Raw genomic sequence first — 21151 nt, 5'->3', positions numbered from 1 at the left:
GGGGGCTGGGTGGGTGTGGCTGCTGCGAGGCGGTGCCCCGCCCCCCGGGCGGCGAGGGGGATGTTCCGCGGCGGCGGCGGGGGCTGTGCGGCGTCCCGATGGTGTGAGGCGGCTCGGGGAGCCGCTATGAACGGGGCGGCCCCTCAGCTTTTCGACCCCAAGGAGCGTGTGCTGAAGCTGGGCGAGAGCTTCGAGAAGCAGCCGCGCTGCGCCTTCCACACCGTCCGCTGTGAGTGAATGAGTGGGGGGCGGGGACGGGTGCCGGCCGGCTGGCCGGCCGGCGCCGCCGCCCCGTGGGAGAGCACGGGCGGGGGGCAGCGTGTGAGCGGCTGGGCGCCGGGTGCCGCAGTGAATCACCCCCGGAGGAGGTCAACGTCCCGCCTGTGATCTCCCCCCTCCGGGCCCGACTGGGGTGGGCACCCCGGTAACCTCCCCCGGCACCCGTGTGTCGCCCGCCCCCCGGGCCTGGCACCAGCCGGCTGGTCATTCCCCAGCGGAGATCAGCGTCCCTCCGGCACTCCTGTGACCTTCCCTCTCCCACACTGGGCATCGCTCCTCGGCTGGTCGTTCCCCCGGGGAGATCAGAATCTCACCGGCACCCCTGGTACCTCCCCCCTCATCCCAGGGCATGGCACCACCTGTCTACCCCAGCACCCGTGTGACAACCCCCTCCCCAGGCTGGCATGGCACCACCTGGCTGGTCACACCCCAGAGGAGGTCCTTGTACCCCCGGCACCCCTGTGATCCCCCTCTCCCCCAATGGCTATGGTGCTGGCTGGGGAGATCAGCATCCCTCTTGGCACAGTATGATTTCCCTCCTCTGCAGAAATCAGCAGCAGCATCATCATCATCATCTGCCCTCCCCCGCTGGTACCCCTGTAATCTCTCCACCTGCCTGTCTATATTGTGCAAGTGGTAGATGGAGTTGAAGGAGATGAACTTGAGGTAGTAGTTGCAGATGGCTCCTTTGGGTTGAGAAATGGGGCAGTAAATGGAGAGACAGGTGCAGGGGATCACGGAGGCTTAAGGGTTTTTTAAACCTTCCTTAGCCTGGCATATTCCTGTTGGGAGAATGATCCTGCGGAGAGTGAGAGGTTGAGAATGAAGGTTGGGTAGATCAGGAGTTGATGAGATGAAGTCACTGGGGCCGCTGGTGGGGTTAGAGTAGGGGAGCAGGCTGCTGTTGGTGACTGGAAGAAAGAGAAGATCGGGATGGGGCAGCTGGAGAGCATGTTGGATCTTTTTTAACTTGCTTTTGAAAAAGTTGGCCTGATGCAACATGGAGAGGGGGAAGGGCTTTGGATAGGAATTAAATGTGGCAAAGCTACTGCACTCTTTGTTTGTATTATGATAATGCCTAGAACCTCTGACTAACATGAGGGCCCAATTGAGGTAGACGCTGTACAGACGTTCACTAAGAAACAGTTCCTAACTTGCAGAGCTGACAGTCCAAACACAACAGAAAGAATGAGAGAAAGGGATATAACATACAGCCACGAGATGTGTAACTGAGGCACAGAAAGATGAAGTGACTTGTGTGTGGTCATACAGGGAATCTGTGGTAGAGTTGGGAATTGAACCCTGCTCTCTTAAATCCTAATCCAATGTCTTGAATATAAAACCATACAGTTCACAGCAAGTTATTGCTTATGAGAGACTCGGTGGTAGACTAATGGACAGGTATGTTGCTGGTAAAGTTTTGGGTGAAGTTGACACAATGCCTGCGTTCTTCTAGTTCTTTCTTTTGTGGGTACTAAATTCACGTATCATGCGTTGATATATTTTGGGAAACAATAGTGTCTTTGCACAATGCTACAAAAATCTGAGTTTGGGCTGAAGCTCTGCCTTTGGCCATAGCAGGGCTCTCAACAATCAAAGATTAAAGGCAGTGTTGCTCACAAAGCTAGTGTGTCCTCCCTGAGTACATAATAACTACTATCCTGGGAGGTGTGTTCTCAAAGATTCTGAAGGGATCTAGGAAACAAATGCTGTTAGAATTATGGTTCTAGTAATTTAGGGCTGTAGCTTTTATTCTGCTGCCTCATTATTTATTGAATGATTCCCAAGGTTTGTTGTCTCACATATTCTCTGGAGATCATCCTGTGTGCTCTCATGTGAGATGAGATAGATAATGCATCTTCTGTGAGCAAATGGAATCAGATTTAATAGAATTGGCCACATTTTTGGGGAGAAGGGTGAGAAGGGAACCTAAAAGCTGTCAGGAGATTTAAAGGTGTGCTATAATTTGCCGTTTGTTCAATTAAAAAAGAAAAAAAAAAAAAAGCTCTAATACGACACCTGCCCTTAAGTCTTCCTGCTGACTTTTGTGGTTTTACAATCCCTTTTTTTCTGTTTCAAAATGTTTCTCTTCGCTGTCACTCTGTGAAGAAAGACGAAGGAAATCAGCAAAACTGACAGTGCTGTTAAATGCACAAAACAAACAGAAAAGATGTATTTTTCTCTAACCATTGTTATTGTAATCTTCAACATAAATTGGACACTTATTTAGGCACCCGTTTCTGAAAAGGCTGGCCAAAGTGCTAATTACGCAGCAGCACCCATTGAAGACAGGCATAGTCTCATCCCTACCACAAGAAAGATTAGAATTGTGGTGCTTAGCTCTGTAAGGCACAGGTAACAGGAGCTTGAGAACCTGGGAGCTTGTTTAGGACCATGGAAATAAATTATGCTAGGTGCGTAACAATCGTTAACAGACCTTGTTGGCAGGACTGATGAAACAAACTAATGTTCATCTCTAATTTTCCAGCTCTTTGAAACATGCAAAGGGAAATCCATATCAGCACAAATGGAGATGGTTAGGCTTCCAAGAATGACTGATAATAAAGTAGATTAAAATAAGTATATGATGGTGGCTTTTAACAATTCCATTTTAAAGAGAGATATATGTACTTAAAAATAAAAACCACAGCCAAAACTTGCTAGTGCATATGGTTTTGCCTTTGATGCTCTTAATACAGTAAGAGCATGCTATAGTGAGGGCTGCATATGTATTTCCATTCTACCCTCCTGTTTTCAGTTACAGCTATCTGCAGCTTCCACATTTTGGGCTGAAAATTTTCAGGGTTGGTTTCAACCATAAAGTAATTCTCTGGCTTTTTGGGGGGAGTTTAAGTATCAGCAAACTGGTTTGGCCATTTTTTTTTTAATTTGAGGAGAACAGGAGAAACTTTCCTTATTAATCAAAATAAAAATCTTTCAACTTTTTTTTTGAAGAGCTTGAACACCAAAACTTGATTAAATTTAGGTCGAGTATCAGGAAAACCACCTTGATTGTGAACTGTATGACTTGTGGAAAAATCTGCTAAGGGAAATGGAAGATGCTGCACTAGCAAAGATACTAAGTCATTGATTTCAAGTGCCCTTGAAACTCACCACCTCTAGATTCTATGACATGTGCATCAGTGTTTAAGGAATTCATGAAAATCAGTATTTTTAAATTTGTAGATGACTTCAAGCCTGCATCGATTGATACATCCTCTGAAGGAGACCTTGAAGTTGGCAAAGGTGAACAGGTGACGATAACACTGCCAAACATTGAGGTGAGGGCTGAATATAATTAGGGAGTGGGGAAAAGGAGAGTATTCTCTTACTGAATCACCCTAAGTATATGATGAATAAAGAAGGGTTTCAAGTTTCAGCATTTTCCGTTTGCTGCTGTTTCAAGGCTGTATGCATGTAGCTTTTAAAGCATGCCGACAGAAATAATCACACCAAAAATGCAGAATTCCAAAGGTCAGGTAATTATGCAGTAACTTTAAGTGAATTAATTGTGTTGGAAATATGCTGCAATTGACAACCCTAAAGTGATCTGTCTATACAACAAGTACAGCATGGACACTGGCTGCTGTGCAACCTTCCCCTTGCTCCTTTGTCATCATGGTACAATCCCAAAGGGGTGGGAGGGCATCACCACTGGAGAAGAGAATTCAATCTCCTGTAATCCTTGACTGCTGTTCTGATATTGCCAACAAGCGTTCTAGTTTTGATGGTAGTTTTGTGATTGATATGCCTGTTTGTAGAAACTAGATTGAGATTACTGGTTAATTTCAAATTGGCTGAATGAAACCGAGTCCATGCTGAAGTCAATGGCAAAACTGCCAGTGACTTCAATAGAGCCAGGATTTCGCCCTCGGTTACTACTGATCTGAGTTTCACTGGAATTAGTTGATAACAAATTTTAACAGACTATAAATGACCAGTTACAATGAACTTTTCATTACTGTGAAGGCTCATTCTGTATGTATACAAATAAGTCTATTGAAATAATGCTAATTAGAGTTTTTTCCAATTTAAATAGGGTTCAACTCCACCAGTAACAGTTTTCAAGGGCTCCAAGAAGCCTTATCTAAAGGAATGTATCCTAATTATCAACCATGACACTGGAGAATGTCGACTAGAGAAACTTAGCAGCAACATCACTGTGAAGAAAACCCGGTAGGTGATTTACAAAAGAAACTGCTGTGTCCCTTACTCATTATGAAAATGGATTAGGGCTTGCCTATGTAGTCTTTTATTGCTCACCAGGTGGTGTACAGCAGAATTCACACATCATGTTTGTTCATTAACTGGCCATGTGGATTTTGCCAGGCATGCACTAAAATTGCCACTTGCACATTCATGTAGTACGGTTTGAAACAGGACAGTAGGGGATAGCAGAGAACTCTTACTGTGCGCCAGCAGGGACCCATGTGGGCAGCTAGTGCACGGCACTCAGGTGTGCACTAGCATTTACACTACAGCGGGTGTGCACCAAAGCACAGGGTAGATAAACTCTTAGTTAGAAACAACTGAGAGCCTAAATAAGGATACATACCAACTAGTCTTAGCTTTTTAGCAAAATATCACTTTTTCAAATGTGGTCCCTACCAAAACCTACCCTTGTTCAATGGAATGGAAAAGCATGTCATTATTTTTCTCAACAAATCTAGGCTCATAGTAAGGTTTAGGGAGGGTTTTGAACCGGAAACGTATATCCTTGCAAAAGGCAATAACTGTTTTTTCATAAGTTTGGAAAATAACTTTTTGCTACACAAATGAAATTGTTTTGCTGCCATTTTCTGACTTCGAACTCTGTAAATAAAATAGCATACATTCTTGTGAAAGGCTTTAACAAAAGGTTGAGGACCCGTTCTCTTACTGAGTATGTAATTCCCATTAACACACTTTCTGCTGCTATGCGCGCATATAACTCCCTTCTACTGGAATTCTAATGAAGTGTTAATTGGTGACTGAAGAAAACATGGAACTGTATAGTAGAGGATGGGCAGTCAAAGGGCCAATATGAATGCTACAGTAGACATTGTACATCAGAAGAACAGAACTCCCTGCATCTGTTCTATATGTTGGTATATGCCAGTGTAGTAATGTAGTGTTTCCCAAATGGTGGGTCGCAAGAAGATTCTAGAAAGGTTACCATGTCTAGGGCTGGATTAACCTATCACTGGGTCCTGGCCTAGACAGACATACACTTCTCCTGGTCTGGTGTGGAGGGGAAATCTGGTGTTGTGTGGGGGCCATCGAGCCAAACTTGAGCAGCACTGTGATCCTATGTGCCAGGTCGCAATACCTGGAGTGGGCAGCCGGTCCCAATCCCACAGGACAGAAGCCACCACTGCAGAGTGAGTGTGAGTTGGGCTAGCTCTGCAGCCCCCTTCTCCCCAGGCCTCCCCTCCATACTGGGTTGCCGTGCCAAACCAGGTTCAGGGTTGTGGTGTGCTGGGATGGAGGGAGCATATATGTGATGATGGGTCACAAAAAAAGGCAAAAACCAGTTGGTGGGTTGCCATATTAAAAGGTTTGGGAACCACTGTAGTAGCATACTTTGAAACTTAAAACTCTAGTGATACAGTTAAGAAAAACGTAATGAATAGCTCACACATAGCCCAGACTGTGTGTTTTTTATTTTGTTGTTCTTTGGAATCAATTAAAATGTTTCACCCTGTCATACAGAGCTGAAGGAAGCAGTAAGGTTCAATCTCGTATTGAGCAGCAACAGCAGCAAATGCGAAATGCCAGTAAGACTCCAAACAATGTTAAAAATTCTCCACCAAAAGAAAAGATGTCTCCATCTTGTCCTATGGACGACATTGAGAGAGGTAAACTGCAACCGTGTCACTCAGTACTTCAGAAATTTTGCAGACTTACATTATCAGTGAAGAGCAAGGTTGAGAGCCAAGGGTTTTTTGAATGAGATGCCCACTGGAAGTTGTTATATAGGCAATATACTCTACTGTTGAATGGTTACCTTGACAAGAGTGGGAATCAAACAGCATTTGAAACCACCTAGGACTAAGAATCAAATTAACCCTTAGTCTTATGAAGGTCATGATTAGCACTGCTTTATTTCTCACTGACTCCTCCCACTGCTGCTATCTTAAGCTACTGGCTCAATTGTAGGTGTGTGGCACTGAAGCCAAATCAGTCAATCCCGCATTTCTTCCTCACTCCACCTGTCCCTCCTCATTCTTTGTCCTTTACATATAGCGACTCATTGGTTAAAATGCTTTATAACTCTCTTAGTTTTTAATAAAACTCTTAAATTTATGAGTTCATTATCATGTGAATCTAGTCAGAGATGAGATTCAAATAGCACACTATTTTTCCAAATCAGATTAGACTTGCAGAAGTGGTTCCCTATATAGTAAGAGACAACTGAACACTTATATAAATCTCATCGTTGAGAACAATGTCATATGCTGTATCCTTGTGAGACTTGTTTCAGTAGGAACCTTTGTATTTAATTCAGTAGGAGACGCACTTTTTCTTTTTGGTGGATCTGGGGAGAAAAGCAGTATGTATGAACTGCTAACAGGTGGTAGCTTGATCTGAATTGATACTGGCTCTTAAGAGAGGTCTGGATTCTTTTAAACAGGTCTTTTTCAGATATCTCTCATTGTGCAGGTGTCTTTTCTTTGTGACTTAGAAAAACTCTGACCCAGAGTGTCTGACTCCACAAAAAGGGAATTCAAAATACTTAAGGCTGCAAAAGAAACAAAAGTGGTGCTTAAGTGCATGAGAAACTGGACTTTTTCTCCATGGTCTGTCTGTTTTGTTTAGAACCTGTTCTGAGTGAGTCACCAAGGCTAACGTATCCCAAAGCCCTGTCCCTATGTACTGCTTAATCAGATTTATTTGTTTGGCCACAGTAAATCACGTGCTGGGCTCTGGATGGTTTCCTGCTAGATGTTCTAAATTTTTCCCAGACCTATAAAAAAGAATGAACAAGGATTTAATGAAACTATTCCATAATGTTAAAATATGGGCAATCCCTGCAGGTATCCCACAATGCTTCATTTGGGACTGAGAACAATGAACGTCAAGACAGAGTTCAAATATGTACATATTGGTTATAATGGCAAAATTGCTGCCAGCCATTGCTGCTGCACTTTCAGATGTTCCACTGACACATTCGTTTTTTCACTGTCTCCTGTTTTTAACTTGAGTTATTGACATTTGTGAGACATCTGTAGAGGTGTTAAACAAAGCCTGAAAAATGAGATTTGCTAATTAGAGGCAGATATTAAAGATGAGGTGGGGTGTGCTGTCCCCTAGAGTGTGGGGGGCAGCACTTTGGCTGTCAGCATTATCTGAAGCCTAACTCTGCTCTGAAAAGCATATGGTGGCAAGGGGTGGAGGAGAGAAGTACAGCACACAAGCAGGGTGCTCAGGTTGCTTGTGTCACATACTTCACTCCTAGATCTTGTGTCTTTCAGTTTAGTTACTTACGACTTGGAGTAATATTGTGACATTCACTACAGTCACTTGTTTGTGCAGCACTTCCCTTGTTGCCTTCTCCTTTAAACGCTGAGATTCATTTTGCTTTATTTCTCAATTGTTCTACATCTTATTTTCAGAGCTAAAGGCAGAGGCTAGTGTCATGGACCAGATGAGTAGCTCTGACAGTTCATCCGAATCAAGAAGTTCATCATCCTCTTCATCCAGCAGTGAAAATAGTTCTAGTGATTCAGAAGATGAGGGGTCTAAGCCTTCTCTGCCTATGTCAATGCCATACTTGCAACCGCAGCCTCCTATGTCTGCCATACCACAACAGGCCATCCCTGACATGGATGCCAGTCATAACAAATCTCAAGAGAGTGGTGGCCATATGATGAATACACTAAGTAAGTACAGAAGGCTGTTCTTTTCTTAGTGCACTGTCTCAGGCTTCAGGAATCTAAAAAGAAACCAGAGACTCTGTAACTATGTCTCTATTGTAATTAAAATTATGGGAAGAGATGGTGGGGTTTGATCAGTTGAGCTCTGAATTAGAAGTTGGGCTAAAAGTTACTTGACCATCAGAGATATTAAATTAAAGCTGATGCAGTTTAAAATATGACATAATCTGTACTTGCTTCCTCAGAATTGCATACATTGGGACTATCAGACAGTAATTTGTGCTGGAAATGTCTGAACTATTTAGGTAGTCCTAAAATATATGTGTATGATTTCCTGAGTAGATGATATGAGAGTAATGTTGTCCTGGTAATACTCAGTTACAAAAGAGGGTCATAGTTAAGTCCAAAGCAGACTGTGAAGAGTTACAAAGGGGCCTCACAAAACTGGGTGATGGCAATAAAATGGCAGATAAAATTCAATGTTGATAAATGCAAAGTAATGCACACTGGAAAGCATAATTCTAACTATGCATATAACATACATTTATATACATATAAAATGATTGGGTCTGAATTAGCTTTTACCATTGTTATATACTCCTTTTCATCCCACAAGAAGTAGGGGTCACCAAATGAAATTAATAGGCAGCAGGTTTAAAACAAACCAAAGGGAGCACTTCTTCACACAATGCATAGTTAACCTGTGGAACTCTTTGCCAGAGGATGTTGTGAAGGCCAAGACTATTATGGGGTTCAAAAAAGAACTAGATAAGTTTATGGAGCATAGGTCCATCAATGGCTATTAGCCAAGATGGGCAGGGATGTAAAACCATGCTCTGAAATGTCCCTAGCCTCTGCCAGAAGCTGGGAATAAGTGACATGGGATGGATCACTTGATGATTACCTGTTCTCTTCATTGCTTCTGAAGCAGCTGGCATTGGCCACTGCCGGAAGACAGGATACTGGGCTAGATGGACTATTGGTCTGACCCAGTATAGCTGTTCTTATGTTATCATAATCCACTCAGAAGTCTTGTGATTCATGGAGGCTTTTCTAACCTACACGGTCACCTCCCATGTATGTAGGGAAGAAAGGATGTTTCATATGTTTTCCAGGTTGAAAGGATGCGATAGTACCAACAACCAAAACTAATTCACAGTGTGTTTTGCTTGAAGAAAGTTATGACAAACTTAAGATATTTAAAATACAACTGGGATTTTTTAATATATATGTTGCCCAGAAAGAAGAGTGTCATTGGTTTGAACAGCAGCAAGCCACCACTGAGGTAAAAATCTTCATACTTAGCACCAAAATAAATATGGCCTGACTTTTCAGAATTGATGTGCACCCACCGCTGCTGTTGAAGCTGCCTTTAAAAATAAAACCACCCTTTTAATTAGGTGCCTAACTGCAGGCTTGCAAGTTCGGAAAAACTTGGCTATAGGCCCTAATTTACATAGAGATAATACACAATGAAGTTTTTTAACAGCTTAAACTGGTTATACTGAAAATATCTCATACACAGTATATATGTCCTCTTGTGTTTCACCACTAATAAGGCATTAAAATTGATAACAAGGTAGTTACAGTTACGTGTTGTGACGATGTAGCTAAGCTTACAATCAGGTTTCTATTATAAGCCTTATTTTCACATACCACCTCCTTCACAGGAATAAGATTAGGCTGAAAATATCTGATTATTATGCAAGAGTACAACATTTTTTTGGTTTAACTTTCATTGCCTAGAGCAAATACACCGATTGTAGTATGCAGCCTAGCTTTAGAAAGTTCCATATGCGTCAGTCCCTTCGCTCAGAAATGGAAATACGTTGAAACTTGCTATTTTACACACATTTAGAAAAACACTTTTGAGAAAAAAATGAACAGCGTTTGTGACTAATGGCTGATTCACAGCTGGCAAAGCTCCCATTGAATGATATACACCCAAGTACAGGTGGCTGATGGCTACCAGTTAAAGTTGTCATAGTGAAACACTCTGGTGTGTTCAACTTTCAGCAACACCAAAACCACAGCAGAGAGCCCAGGGACCCTGTAGGGCTTAAGAGCTCTGCAGGGAAGGAGGTGGATCCTCTGACCCTTGTGAGCGATATAAAACTTCGTGCAGGTTTAGCTATAAATCTGTTTAGGGTTTAGCCCTAATCTAGTTTACCTCTGTTACTTTCACGTTTTAAGCAGCTCTGTAGAACTGTACCAGCTCCAGCTCCCAGCAAATGCCTTTAAAATGTTACATGCACTGTAACAGGGTGATTATCTAATATGAAAAGGCTCTGCACACTGGTTGCTGTGGCGAGTGTGGCTCTCCATCTCCTCTCCTGATGAGCTTCTGATGCACCACCTGTGCAGTTACGAGCACAGCAGGAGAGGAGAAGTAGCCGTGACAGCTAGACAGGTAGCCTGTGGAATCTGAGACTTGGGAGATCTGCTGTGTGTTGCAGTTCAGAGTCAGGGGTCCTGAATAGAAATGTCTTCCATCTCAGACAGCATCTTAAACAAATGTTTAAAACAGCAAATCTAAGATCAAGCTGTTTGCTGGTTGTGTCACATTTGAGCCTTGACTTCAATGGGGCTACTCAAATACATACATTTAAGCATGAGCATCTCTGCAGAATCAGGGCCCTAGGGGGTTAGTTGGGCATTTTACTGTGTGTAGTTCTAATGTTACCTTAAATTTAGTGGCAATCAGAATTTGGTTGGGCATGGGGGTGGGGTTAGTCAGATCACTCTCATTAAGTCATACAGCTGAAGCTTTGCAGAACCCTGAAAATGCAGGGGTCTATGTCTGGAGCATAGGTACCTCTGAATATTACCATCCTTTTTAGGTAGCCTGACCACAGAGACTTTGCTCTTTCCTCACTATGAGCCTTGCCCCCAAAATAATTCCTCATCTGCTTTTGAAATGTAATTATGTAGGCCCACAACTTGTGTCACAGCATGGTGTGCAAATGGGTGGTCTTAGGGATCTGTAAGGGAATATTCCATTTAAAAAATAGTGGAGAGCTATTCAATCAGCAGTTGCTCTGTTCATTTCCTTTTAAACAGGAATTGCTAACTGAGAACAAATGAAAAATTCCTTTAAGGAAGATACCTAATGACTTGCTATCCCAGAGATGTCTTCTTTGCTTACTCCTACAGTGCAATTTTCATCCAGATATGTATTCTTCCTATTGCAGTAGCACTTAGGAGCCCCAGTCATGGACCGGGCCCCCATTGTGTTGGGTGCTGTACAAACACAGAACAGAAAGATGGCCCCTGCCCCAGAGCTGACAATCTAACACTTCTTCTCCAACAACTTATTTTAATAAAGCTAAATACTGTATGGGACACTGATTAAAATCCCTAGTACATCATGCACTCTGTAATGAAATCTACTTAACGTCGTGATAGTGTCAACCAGCCCATCAGCACCGTGAAAACCGACTGTTCTCCTGAAATTATTTCCTCACTTGAGTTCTGCTATTTAATATGTTGGTTGGGACTAAATAATGTAGGTATTTCCTTACAGTCCTGGGTGAAGTTAGCTGTCCATGTTTTGACATGCACAGCAACCAGTCTACCTGAAACTTCTTATGCTGGGATCATGCAGGCTAGAATCTTTCTGGAAAGTTTGAGGCAACTATGAAAAGGCGTTTGCAAGGCCTGGGTACAAAATGAAGGTGGATTTCACTTCAGGGGTATTTTTCCACACATTTTTCTCCAAGTATTTTTGGAGGGGAAGAAAAGGGAATTGTCTTGCTGCGGGACAGCTTAGCATGAAACTCCAGACTTGTTCCAAACTCTTGGATTTCATGAGACTGTTGTCTTTGGCTAGTGTGAAATAGCTTGTTTGAGGAATAATGTAGTTCTTCTTCGAGTGCTTGCTCACATCCATTCCATGTCAAATGTGCGTGCGCCACATGCACCAGTGCCAGAGATGTTTCCCTCCATGGTATCCATAGGGCTGGCACTAGCGACCTCGGCAGTGGCGCGCACATGCGCCGATATAAGGGGTGCTGCTAATCCCTCCGCCCTCTCAGTTCCTTCTTACCACTTGTGACAGTGCTGGAATGTCCTTGCCTCAGCAAGCGTTCTGCCAGTGGTTTCATCTGTAGATTTAGTGCATATAGTTTGTTAGATAAGTTAGTTAGTAGTTAGTTAGTCCTGCAAGGACGTAGCCCCAGGGACCCTAGTCCCCATGCTTTAAATCATGTGCTTCATGTAAGAAGCCCATGCCTGTAAATGATCCTCACCAGAGCTGCTTAAAGTGTTTGGGTGAGACCCACGTCTGGGATAAATGCAGGATCTGCAGAAACTTCAGACCCTGTACTGAAAGGGACTGGGATATCAGGTTAAGAGTGCTCCTGTTGGAATCGTCCCTTAGACCGGTCTCTGAGATGGGTCGCTCGGACTCCACGTCCAGCACTTCAGCATTGACTCAGTGCCCTGCTGGCACCAAGTTCATTGTGGCACTGGTCACTATCCCTGGTGCCGAAGAAGCATCATAAGAAGCTGCACACTGCAAGAGGGTGCTGTCTGGCCCCTAAGAAGGACAGACAGGAAGCAGGCGATGAGCCGGGTCGCTTGTCTTCTCCGGAACTCAGGTCAGCTATGGCCTCACCCATCAGAGCTCCCAGTCTTCCCTGGAACCCACCTCCGACTCCTGGCAGCAGTAGGGCTACTCGGCACTTCGTGATGCCATCCACACCCGAGGCCTTTTGAGCAGCCAAGGACTTGCTCTTGCTCCTGGTGCTGCCCACTCCTCGGGAGGAGAGACCTCCGTGCTGAGACCCCATGCCAGGGCAGCCGGTCAAGAGTGTGTGCAGGGGCAAGCTATGGGTGCCCCGCACAGATCCCAGACACCTTGACACCGCTCTCCGACCCCTCATCAGTCACTGATGCCATGGCAGTGGTCACCAGGACTCTGTTACTGGTCCCCAGAGCACCATCGCCAACAGTCGGACTCCTGGTACTGATCCCCAGGGCCTCAGTACCAATCCCCACAGCCATGATGCAGGTCGCCGGGGTCCTGGCACAGATCCAAGGAGCCACGGTATCAGTCTCAGAGCACTGCTACCTGTCAAGGAGTACCTTCGTTGATCCCCAGATACTTGGCACCGATCGACAGAGTCCTGACACGGTTCCCCGGTATCGAGACACGACATCTCCTGGTGCACTAGAGAGGCGGAGACCAGGTTGGCACCACTATGGTCCCCAGAAGAGGACCTCTCAGATTCAGAGGCAGAGATGATCATTTTACCTCGTCGCGAAGTGAATCCAGCTATGGCTGCAAGTTTCCCCTTGGGTTTACCACTGGGCTCGTGGCTACCAACACAATGGCCTGGACCATGGTAGTTCTGGAACCCGTGGGGATTCCCTTCTGCCCCAGAACTGCAGGTACAGCATTCAATCTTGGGAACATCCGAGAGACACTTGGTGACAGTGTGATGCCCACCCTCAGACTTGGATGAGAAACCAGAACACTCTGCGGGGGCTTCAGTATCCTTGGAAGAGGCTACCCCAGCTGCAGAAGAACAGTCACCCACTCCACCCTTACCTGCCTCATAATCATCATTGCCTGATGAGGCGGAAGCGGGTCCTTCCACCATGGTCCCGCAAGACAATTTCAGAGTGCACCAGGAGCTGCTCAGGAGGGTAGCTGTGAATTCGGGCTTTGAGGCAGAGGAGCTGAAGGAGCCCGCTGATGTGCTCTTTGACATTTTGGCAGCAGCAGCCCTTTGTAGAGTGGCCCTTCCTGTCCACGAGGGAGTTGTTAAACTTGTCATGGCTTTATGGCAAATCCCTTCCTCTCTGCCCCCTACATCTCGAAGGGCCAAGAAAAAATACCATGCGTCTGCTACGGGGTTTGAATATCTGCACACTCATGTGTCCCTGGGGTCATTACTGGTGTCAGCCACCAATGAAAGAGACAGGCAGGAGCAGTCAAGCTCAACCCCCAAGAACAAAGATGCGAAGAAGCTTGACCTCTTTGGTTTTATTTGACTGCTAGCCTCCAGCTCTGCATATCAAACCAGCAGATCCTGCTGGGGAGATATGACTATAATATATGGCATTCCATGGCCAAATTTGCTGACTCTTTGCCCCAGGAATCTAAGCAGGAGTTTGTGGCTATTTTGGAGGAAGGCGAATCAGTTGCCCGAACTTCCCTCCAGGCAGCCTCTGACACGACCAACTCAGTGGCCAGAACAATGGCATCAGCTGTCTCTATGTGGAGGTCCTTGTGGCTACAGTCATCCAGCCTGTCTGTGGAGGTCCAATAGTCCATCCAGGACCTCTCCTTCAATGGTGCGGTGCTCTTTTATGACCAAACGGATGCCAGGCTGCACAGCCTAAAGGATTTCAGGGCCACACTCCGCTCCTTAGGCCTGTACGCTCCACCTGCTTCCAGAAAACATTTCAGGCCCCAGCAACCGCAGCGCTTTGCAGGCCAGGGCGGGAGTGAGCCCTACAAGAAAAAGAACAAAGGCTATAAATGCTGTTAAGGTCAATCCCCTGCTGGTGCTTCCTAGGCGGTCTTAAGCTGCTACCCATCAGGTGGTAGGCAGGCCTTTTAAGGGTATGCTCGGGGCAGTCTAGCGGACTTAACTAAGGATCCAAACCTCCCCTTCTTCTCAAACTCTCTTTCCCAAGCAGGGAGGTAGGGTGAGGTTATAATGTCATACCAGTGAGTGCTAAGCACCATTACAGCAGGGTACACCCTTCAGTTTATTTCATTCCCTGTTTCCCACCTCCATCCCTCTTCTGGAACCCGTCTCACGAGCAACTTCTCATCCAGAAGGTGCAAGATCTCCCACAGGTAGGGGCCATAGAGGAAATTTCCCTACAACTGAGAGGGAAAGGGTTCTACTCCTGTTACTTTTTAATCCCAAAGCCCAAAGGAGGCCTGAGGCCCATATTGGACCTACATCATCTCAACAAATATCTCAAGAAGCTGAGGTTCTGTATGGTCTCCCTGGCCTCCATCATCCCCTTCCTGGATTGTGGAGACTGGTACTCCGCCCTTGACCTAAAGGACACATACTTCCATATTTCCATTTTCCATGGCCACAGATGGTTCTTACAGTTTGTGGTGGGAGACAACCACTGCCAATTAATGGCCTTTCCACTTGGCCTATCAACAGAGCCAAGAGTGGTCACAAAATGATTGGTGGTAGTCACAGATTACCTCAGACTTGGGGAGTACAAATTTATCCTTACTTCGATGACTGGCTCATCAAGGGTTGCTCAGAAACTCGGGTCTGGCACAGTGTCACAGTACTATGGGCCACTTGCCAAGAATTAGGCTTGTTGATAAATGAACAGAAATCTACATTAGTACTGGTGCAAAGGATAGAATTCATCAGAGCTGTCCTCCATTCTATCCAAGGCAGAGTGTTTCTACCAAAAGCCAGACTTCAAACCATGTCAGAGCTTATTGCCCAGGTCACAGCTCACCCCTCACCGCAGCAAGAGTTTGCCTCAGACTGCTGGGTCACATGCCAGCGTGTACCTACATGGCACAATACGCAAGACAGCACCTCAAATGCCTTCAAATGTGGCCAGTGTTGGTTTACTCCCCGACCAGACAGCCTGCATATGATCCTTGCAATCCCACCTCGAGGACTTGCCTCATTGGCATGGTGAACAAACCCTGACCACATAGCAAGAGGGATTTCCTTTGCAGCCCCCTGCCAAATGCTCTCTTTGGTATCAGATGTCTCGGACCTAGGGTGAGGAGCCCACCTCAGCTCCCTCAGGACCCAAGACCTCTGGCCCACAGAGAAGCTAACATTACACATAAATGTCAGAGATCTCAGGGCAATCCATCTAGTCTGTGAAGTGTTCCTTCCCTAGATATCGGGAAAGGTAGTACAATAAGGCATCAATGTATTATGTCAACAAGCAAGGAGGAGCGAGATCCTCTGCCAAGAGGCACTCTGTCTGTGGGACTTCTGTGTGGAACATGTGATCCACATCGCAGCCTTACACCTCCTGGGGGTCAAGAACACATTGGCAGATCATATCAGCAGGCCTTCTCTTCTCACCATGAGTGGTCCCTACACTCGGGGGTAGCCAAGGTTATCTTCCAGAAGTGAAGAACTCCTCAGGTGAATCTATTCACAACCAAACAGAACAGGAAATATCACTGTTTCTGTTCCCTGCAAGGACCCAACTGTGGCTCCCTTCCTGACGCATTCCTCCTGTAGTGGTTGGGAGGCCTGATGATCCCTCTCATCCACAGAGTCCTCAGAAAGATCAAGAGGGACAAAGTGTGGGTCATATTGATTGCTCCGGCATGGTCCCATCAATACTGGTTCAGCATGTTGCTGGACCTGGTGGTGGCAGCCTCTTGAACACTCCTGGACCATCCGAACTTGATTTCACAGGACCACGATCAGCTGCTACATCTGGACTTTGCCTCCTTACATCTGATGGCATGGATGCTGCATGGTTGAGCCTCCAGGAGCAGGCTTGCTCCAGTCAGGTTCAGAAAGTCTTGCTGAAAAGCAGAAAACCCACCACTAGAACTACTTATCTGGCAAAGTGGAAATGCTTCTACTGAGCAGCTGAGTGAAACCTCTCCCCAATTCTGGTACTGTTGCACTCCATTCTGGAGTACTTGCTCCACTTGCAACATCAAGGTCTGGCGTTATCATCAATCAGAATGCACCAGGCAGCCATCTCAGCCATTCATCTGCATATCCAGGGCAGATCAGTCTTCTCTCATGAGATGACGGCCAGGTTCCTGAAGGGCTTGGAAAGGCTCTTTCCGCAGGTCAAAGACCCAGTTCCCCCATGGGACCTCACCCTAGTTTTGTCCAGACTCACTGGGCCTCCCTTTGAGCTGTTGACGTCCTGTTCAGTTCTTCACTTGTTGCAGAAAGTTGCCTTTCTGGTGGCAAGTACATAGGTGAGGTGAGTCTCTGAAATCAAGGCTCTATCATCAGAACTTCCCTATACTATGTTTTACAAGGATAAAATTTCAGTTGCACCCTCACCCCACATTTCTACCAGAGGCGATAACACAGTTTCATGTCAACCAGGACATCTTTCTGCAAGTCTTTTTACCAGAACCTCACAGCAATAGCAAAGAGAGATGCCTGCACACCTTGGATGTCAGGCGAGCGCTGGCTTTCTACATCGAAAGAACTAAGCTCTTCCGAAAATCCATGCCGCTCTTCATCACAGTTGCCAAGCGAATGAAGGGTTTGGCAGTCTCATCACAGAGGATTTTCTCTTGGATCACCACCTGCATTCAAACTTGTTACGAGCAGGTAAAGGTCGTGCCACCTGCCACCCTGACAGCCCATTCAGTAAGAGCACAGGCTTTGTCAGTGGCTTTCTTAGCTCAGATTCCAATGCAGGGCCAAGACTTGGTCTGCTGCCTCATACCTTCACATCCCACTAGGTCATCATGCAATAGGCCTGGGACGATGCAGGCTTTGGCAGAGCGGTATTGCAATCAGCACGTCTGTGAACTCCTGGTCCACCTCCAGAGGTACTGCTTGTGAATCACCTGACATGGAATGGACATGAGCAAGCACTCGAAGAAAAAGGGTTACTAACCTTCCGTAATTACTGTTCTTTGAGATGTGTTGCTCATGTCCATTCCATGACTCACCCTCCTTCCTCTGTGTCGGAATTCTGGCAAAAAGGAACTGGGCGGTGAGGGGAAGGAGCCTGTAGTGCCCCTTATACCAGCGCATGTGCGTGCCATTGCAGAGGGCACTAGAGACGGCCATACGGATACCACTGAGGAAAACGTTTCTGGCACCAGTGCATATGGTGCGCGCGCACGCACCTGACATGGAATGGACATGAGCAACACATCTCGAGGAACAACAGTTATGAAAGATTAGTAACTTTTTTTTATGAAGTATGTGAAAACTGCTTTTGAAGGCTATGCGACCATGTGGATGCTGTGACCTGTTTTTTGGAGTGGACTGGGGAAAGACGCAAGAACAGCAATGGGGGAACTACATCGGGAGAGGGGGTTAAGAAAAATATTTTCGAGAACTACATGATATAAAGTACAATTGGAGCCACCCTAATGACACTTCTGCCTTGAAATAATACTTTTGTGTAGATTCTTACCCATCTCTGCTTTTTAATGTAAAAATAAAATGCAGAAGACTTAACATGATGTAACCAAGTAGTTAGGCTTAATTTTTTTGCCTAATAAAATATTTATAATCTTCCAACCCTATCTATATGCTTTTAATCCACCTCTTTCACTACATGCAAATGCTTTTCACTGTTAATGTCTGACACAGGTAAAGTGTTCTGTGCTCTGCTGCAAAGGGCCATGCTGTAATCATTTCCAGAGCAGTTTGTTGAGGACATTGTGTTTACACTTCCTTTGTTTTGCACCAAGTTTTGTTAAGGGGACTCCATCTACTTCAGCCACTTGAGATGCCCATCCATGCTTGCCCTCCCCCTTTATACTGTCTCCTTGTTCTCACCCCCTATCATGACCCCTTAAGTTATACTGAAAATTGCGGTAACTGACAAAGTTAAGAGCATTCAGTAGCATTCTGTGTATAGTTGGTTCTATTGGTCATTTTCCTACTTGTTTAGGCATTTCATCCAGCAGCAAGGGGGGGGAGGGGAGATTCTTTCCTTGTTTCCTTTTTTTTAATAAAGGAAAATGCAATTGCATAACCACCAATTTGGCAGGAGGATGAAGGGCTGATGTTAGATCTGAAACTACATCTAACTCCTTTTAAAAATATAGGTTTGATGTTGACAGCGTCCCTTTAACTTCATCCTGTATGTGGAGGATGGGAGAGAAAAGGTCTGTCAAGTTGAAGGGGGAAGGGAAAGCAGGGAAAACTTATTTTCAGTTCTGTAGGTAGCTGTTGCAAGCACTGGATAGTTGCTTTTCTTGTGTCCCATTTTAAAATAACGAACTCATTTTTCGGTGACAGTAAATGTAAATATTTCCCTTGATACTTTTTTTTGTTTGCTGTCTTGCTCCACAGCCTGCTTTTTCAAAAAGGTGCATCAAACAGCATGTTCTCATCTTGATTTGGATACTACTTTGCTTTCAAAGAGATCCAAGAGGCATTTAGATATATGCAAACAACAATAATTCATATCCTATTTTATTTTTTAGTGAAACTGCATTCCCCAGCAGCTTTCCTGCTGATCAAGTATCAGAAGGTGGATGGGGAAGTTAGCTAGTCCGCTGTGGCCTGCTTGCACTAATTCCCATGCCTAAACTTATTCAATCTGGTAGGTTAGGTGTGAATAATGCAGGGCTTTCAAAGGTCATAGAAGTGATGTAGCCCGAAGACTACCACTCCAGTAGTTAAGAGAACGGACGAGTGTTTAAACCTATCAAATGTTTTGGTGCTAAATTCCTAATAGAAAGTACTGGATGGGTGGAAAAAATAACTTTTCTTGATGGAAAAATAGTCTTAGTTTAATGGAACTAATACAATGACTTTATCTTCTATTTTAGGAAATGATTTGCAGCTGAGTGAATCTGGAAGTGACAGTGATGACTGAACAAGATTTTGGCCTTAATAAAGATGCATCACCTCTTTTTGCTAAAACTGTCATAGCATCTGTTTTGCACTAAGATTAGATTATCTAAGATTGAAATGAATGTCCTCAACTTTTGATAATAGAGACATCTTACTTTTCTACTGACACATCACATCTGTGGTACAGCAGCACTAGTGTCTAATCAGTGCTCCGGGTACTTTTTGTCTTGTACAAATTACTGTATTACAGTATCCGTTCATGTGAACAGATTCTGATTTTTGCCTCAACCACCTGTTGTACTTGAAACTGACTTATAACAGCTAGTTACTTTATACAATAGATATGGAAATGTTTCTAGTATTTATGGAGGCAAGTTTCCCTCCTGTCCTTACAGTTTAATGCTGATCTCATAACTTTTTTTGGGGGGTGGGAAGAGGAGATGGAAGGAAGAACAACTGAGATCTGCTGTTTAGGCTACATTTTTATTCTATTCAGTTCATAACTTTAAGGAAACTACTAAATAATATGGTCCACTTTTGCAGTTACAGTTTACAACATCGCTGAATTTTTAGTTGTATTATAGGACTTCTTAGATTTTGGAGCCTTATGTCTCTTAAGGGAACTTGTCCTTTCCCTGCCTTTACTTCATATGTAACTTGGACCAGCTGGTCTCCTTTCAGCCTCTTCCTATCTGGATAACTGCTAAGACAGCAGTGAGTTTCCTTCATTTAATTCTGTAACTGAAATCACATAATTCCTTTGTAGGAGTTTAATACAATTAATTTAATAAAGCAATATTTATAATTTTAATGGGACTGACTGTGAGAATTCTTAACAAGAGGTAACTTGGATTGAATTGTCTTTATGTAGTAGCCTTGCCAGTGAGCTAACATTTAAATTAGAAGGAGATGATACAAGCGAGTATGATGTCTAAAATGTCTAGAAAACAGTGTGAAGAAAGAATCTCCATACTGTCATGTTACACAGTTGTATATTGTAAGGCCAGAAGGAGCCACATGTTTTAGAATGGCAGATGATATGCATAGTTTATCTGAGTTGCAGAATCTATAGATAACCACAAGAAACATCAGGCAGAGAAGTACTATAAACAGCTGAATCAGTGATTACAATATTGATATGGTGTGCTGATCATTTCTTGTAGTGTGTGCCATGAGTGTTATCAGTGAATGATATTGTACCTTACCTGAAGGCGGGAAGGAAGAATCAATGTGTCCAATCTTATTATAGCTGAAATTGTTCACTCTTGTTGAATACTTATTTAAAAGTCCAGAAAAATCTCTAGTAAGAAGATCAGAATCCCACCTTCTATCTACAAAATATCCTTGGTGCTAGCCAAGTTAAACATAGCAAATGTGTGTGGAATATATTTTGAGAAGACAAATCAAATGAAGTCTCTTCTTTGTCAGACTAAGAGATGACTCTTTCAATCCCAGCTTCATGACTACATAATCGGGGTAAAATGCCATATGTAAGCCTGGACCTGTTGTAAAGTGAAATGCACGTTCAGTTCA

The 21151-nt window shown here is 44.5% G+C and overlaps 1 protein-coding gene across 1 annotated transcript; it reads left to right on the top strand.

The window, feature by feature from the left end:
- The first annotated feature begins 43 nt into the window (after positions 1-43).
- On the top strand, positions 44-20429 carry EAF2 (ELL associated factor 2). The gene is made up of 6 exons (XM_067549927.1): positions 44-229; positions 3466-3560; positions 4319-4455; positions 5971-6116; positions 7875-8141; positions 19594-20429. The coding sequence occupies exons 1-6, from the start codon at positions 61-63 to the stop codon at positions 19638-19640; spliced, it is 861 nt and encodes a 286-aa protein (XP_067406028.1). The 5' UTR covers positions 44-60; the 3' UTR covers positions 19641-20429.
- Positions 20430-21151: the final 722 nt, after the last annotated feature.

This window comes from Emydura macquarii, unplaced genomic scaffold (genome assembly GCF_026122565.2).
Source record: "Emydura macquarii macquarii isolate MOO-44397 ecotype Brisbane River unplaced genomic scaffold, CSIRO-AGI_Emac_v2 contig_1253, whole genome shotgun sequence".
NCBI classification, from domain to species: Eukaryota; Metazoa; Chordata; order Testudines; family Chelidae; genus Emydura; species Emydura macquarii.
This window is presented reverse-complemented; position numbering and strand designations above follow the sequence as displayed.

Bases quoted from the DNA above. Each gene is read 5' to 3' on its own strand.
- EAF2 (XM_067549927.1), top strand. From the start codon at position 61: ATGTTCCGCGGCGGCGGCGGGGGCTGTGCGGCGTCCCGATGGTGTGAG. The intron at 4,456-5,970 runs GTAGGTGATTTA...CCTGTCATACAG, and splicing joins ATCACTGTGAAGAAAACCCG to AGCTGAAGGAAGCAGTAAGG. The intron at 8,142-19,593 runs GTAAGTACAGAA...CTTCTATTTTAG, and splicing joins CCATATGATGAATACACTAA to GAAATGATTTGCAGCTGAGT.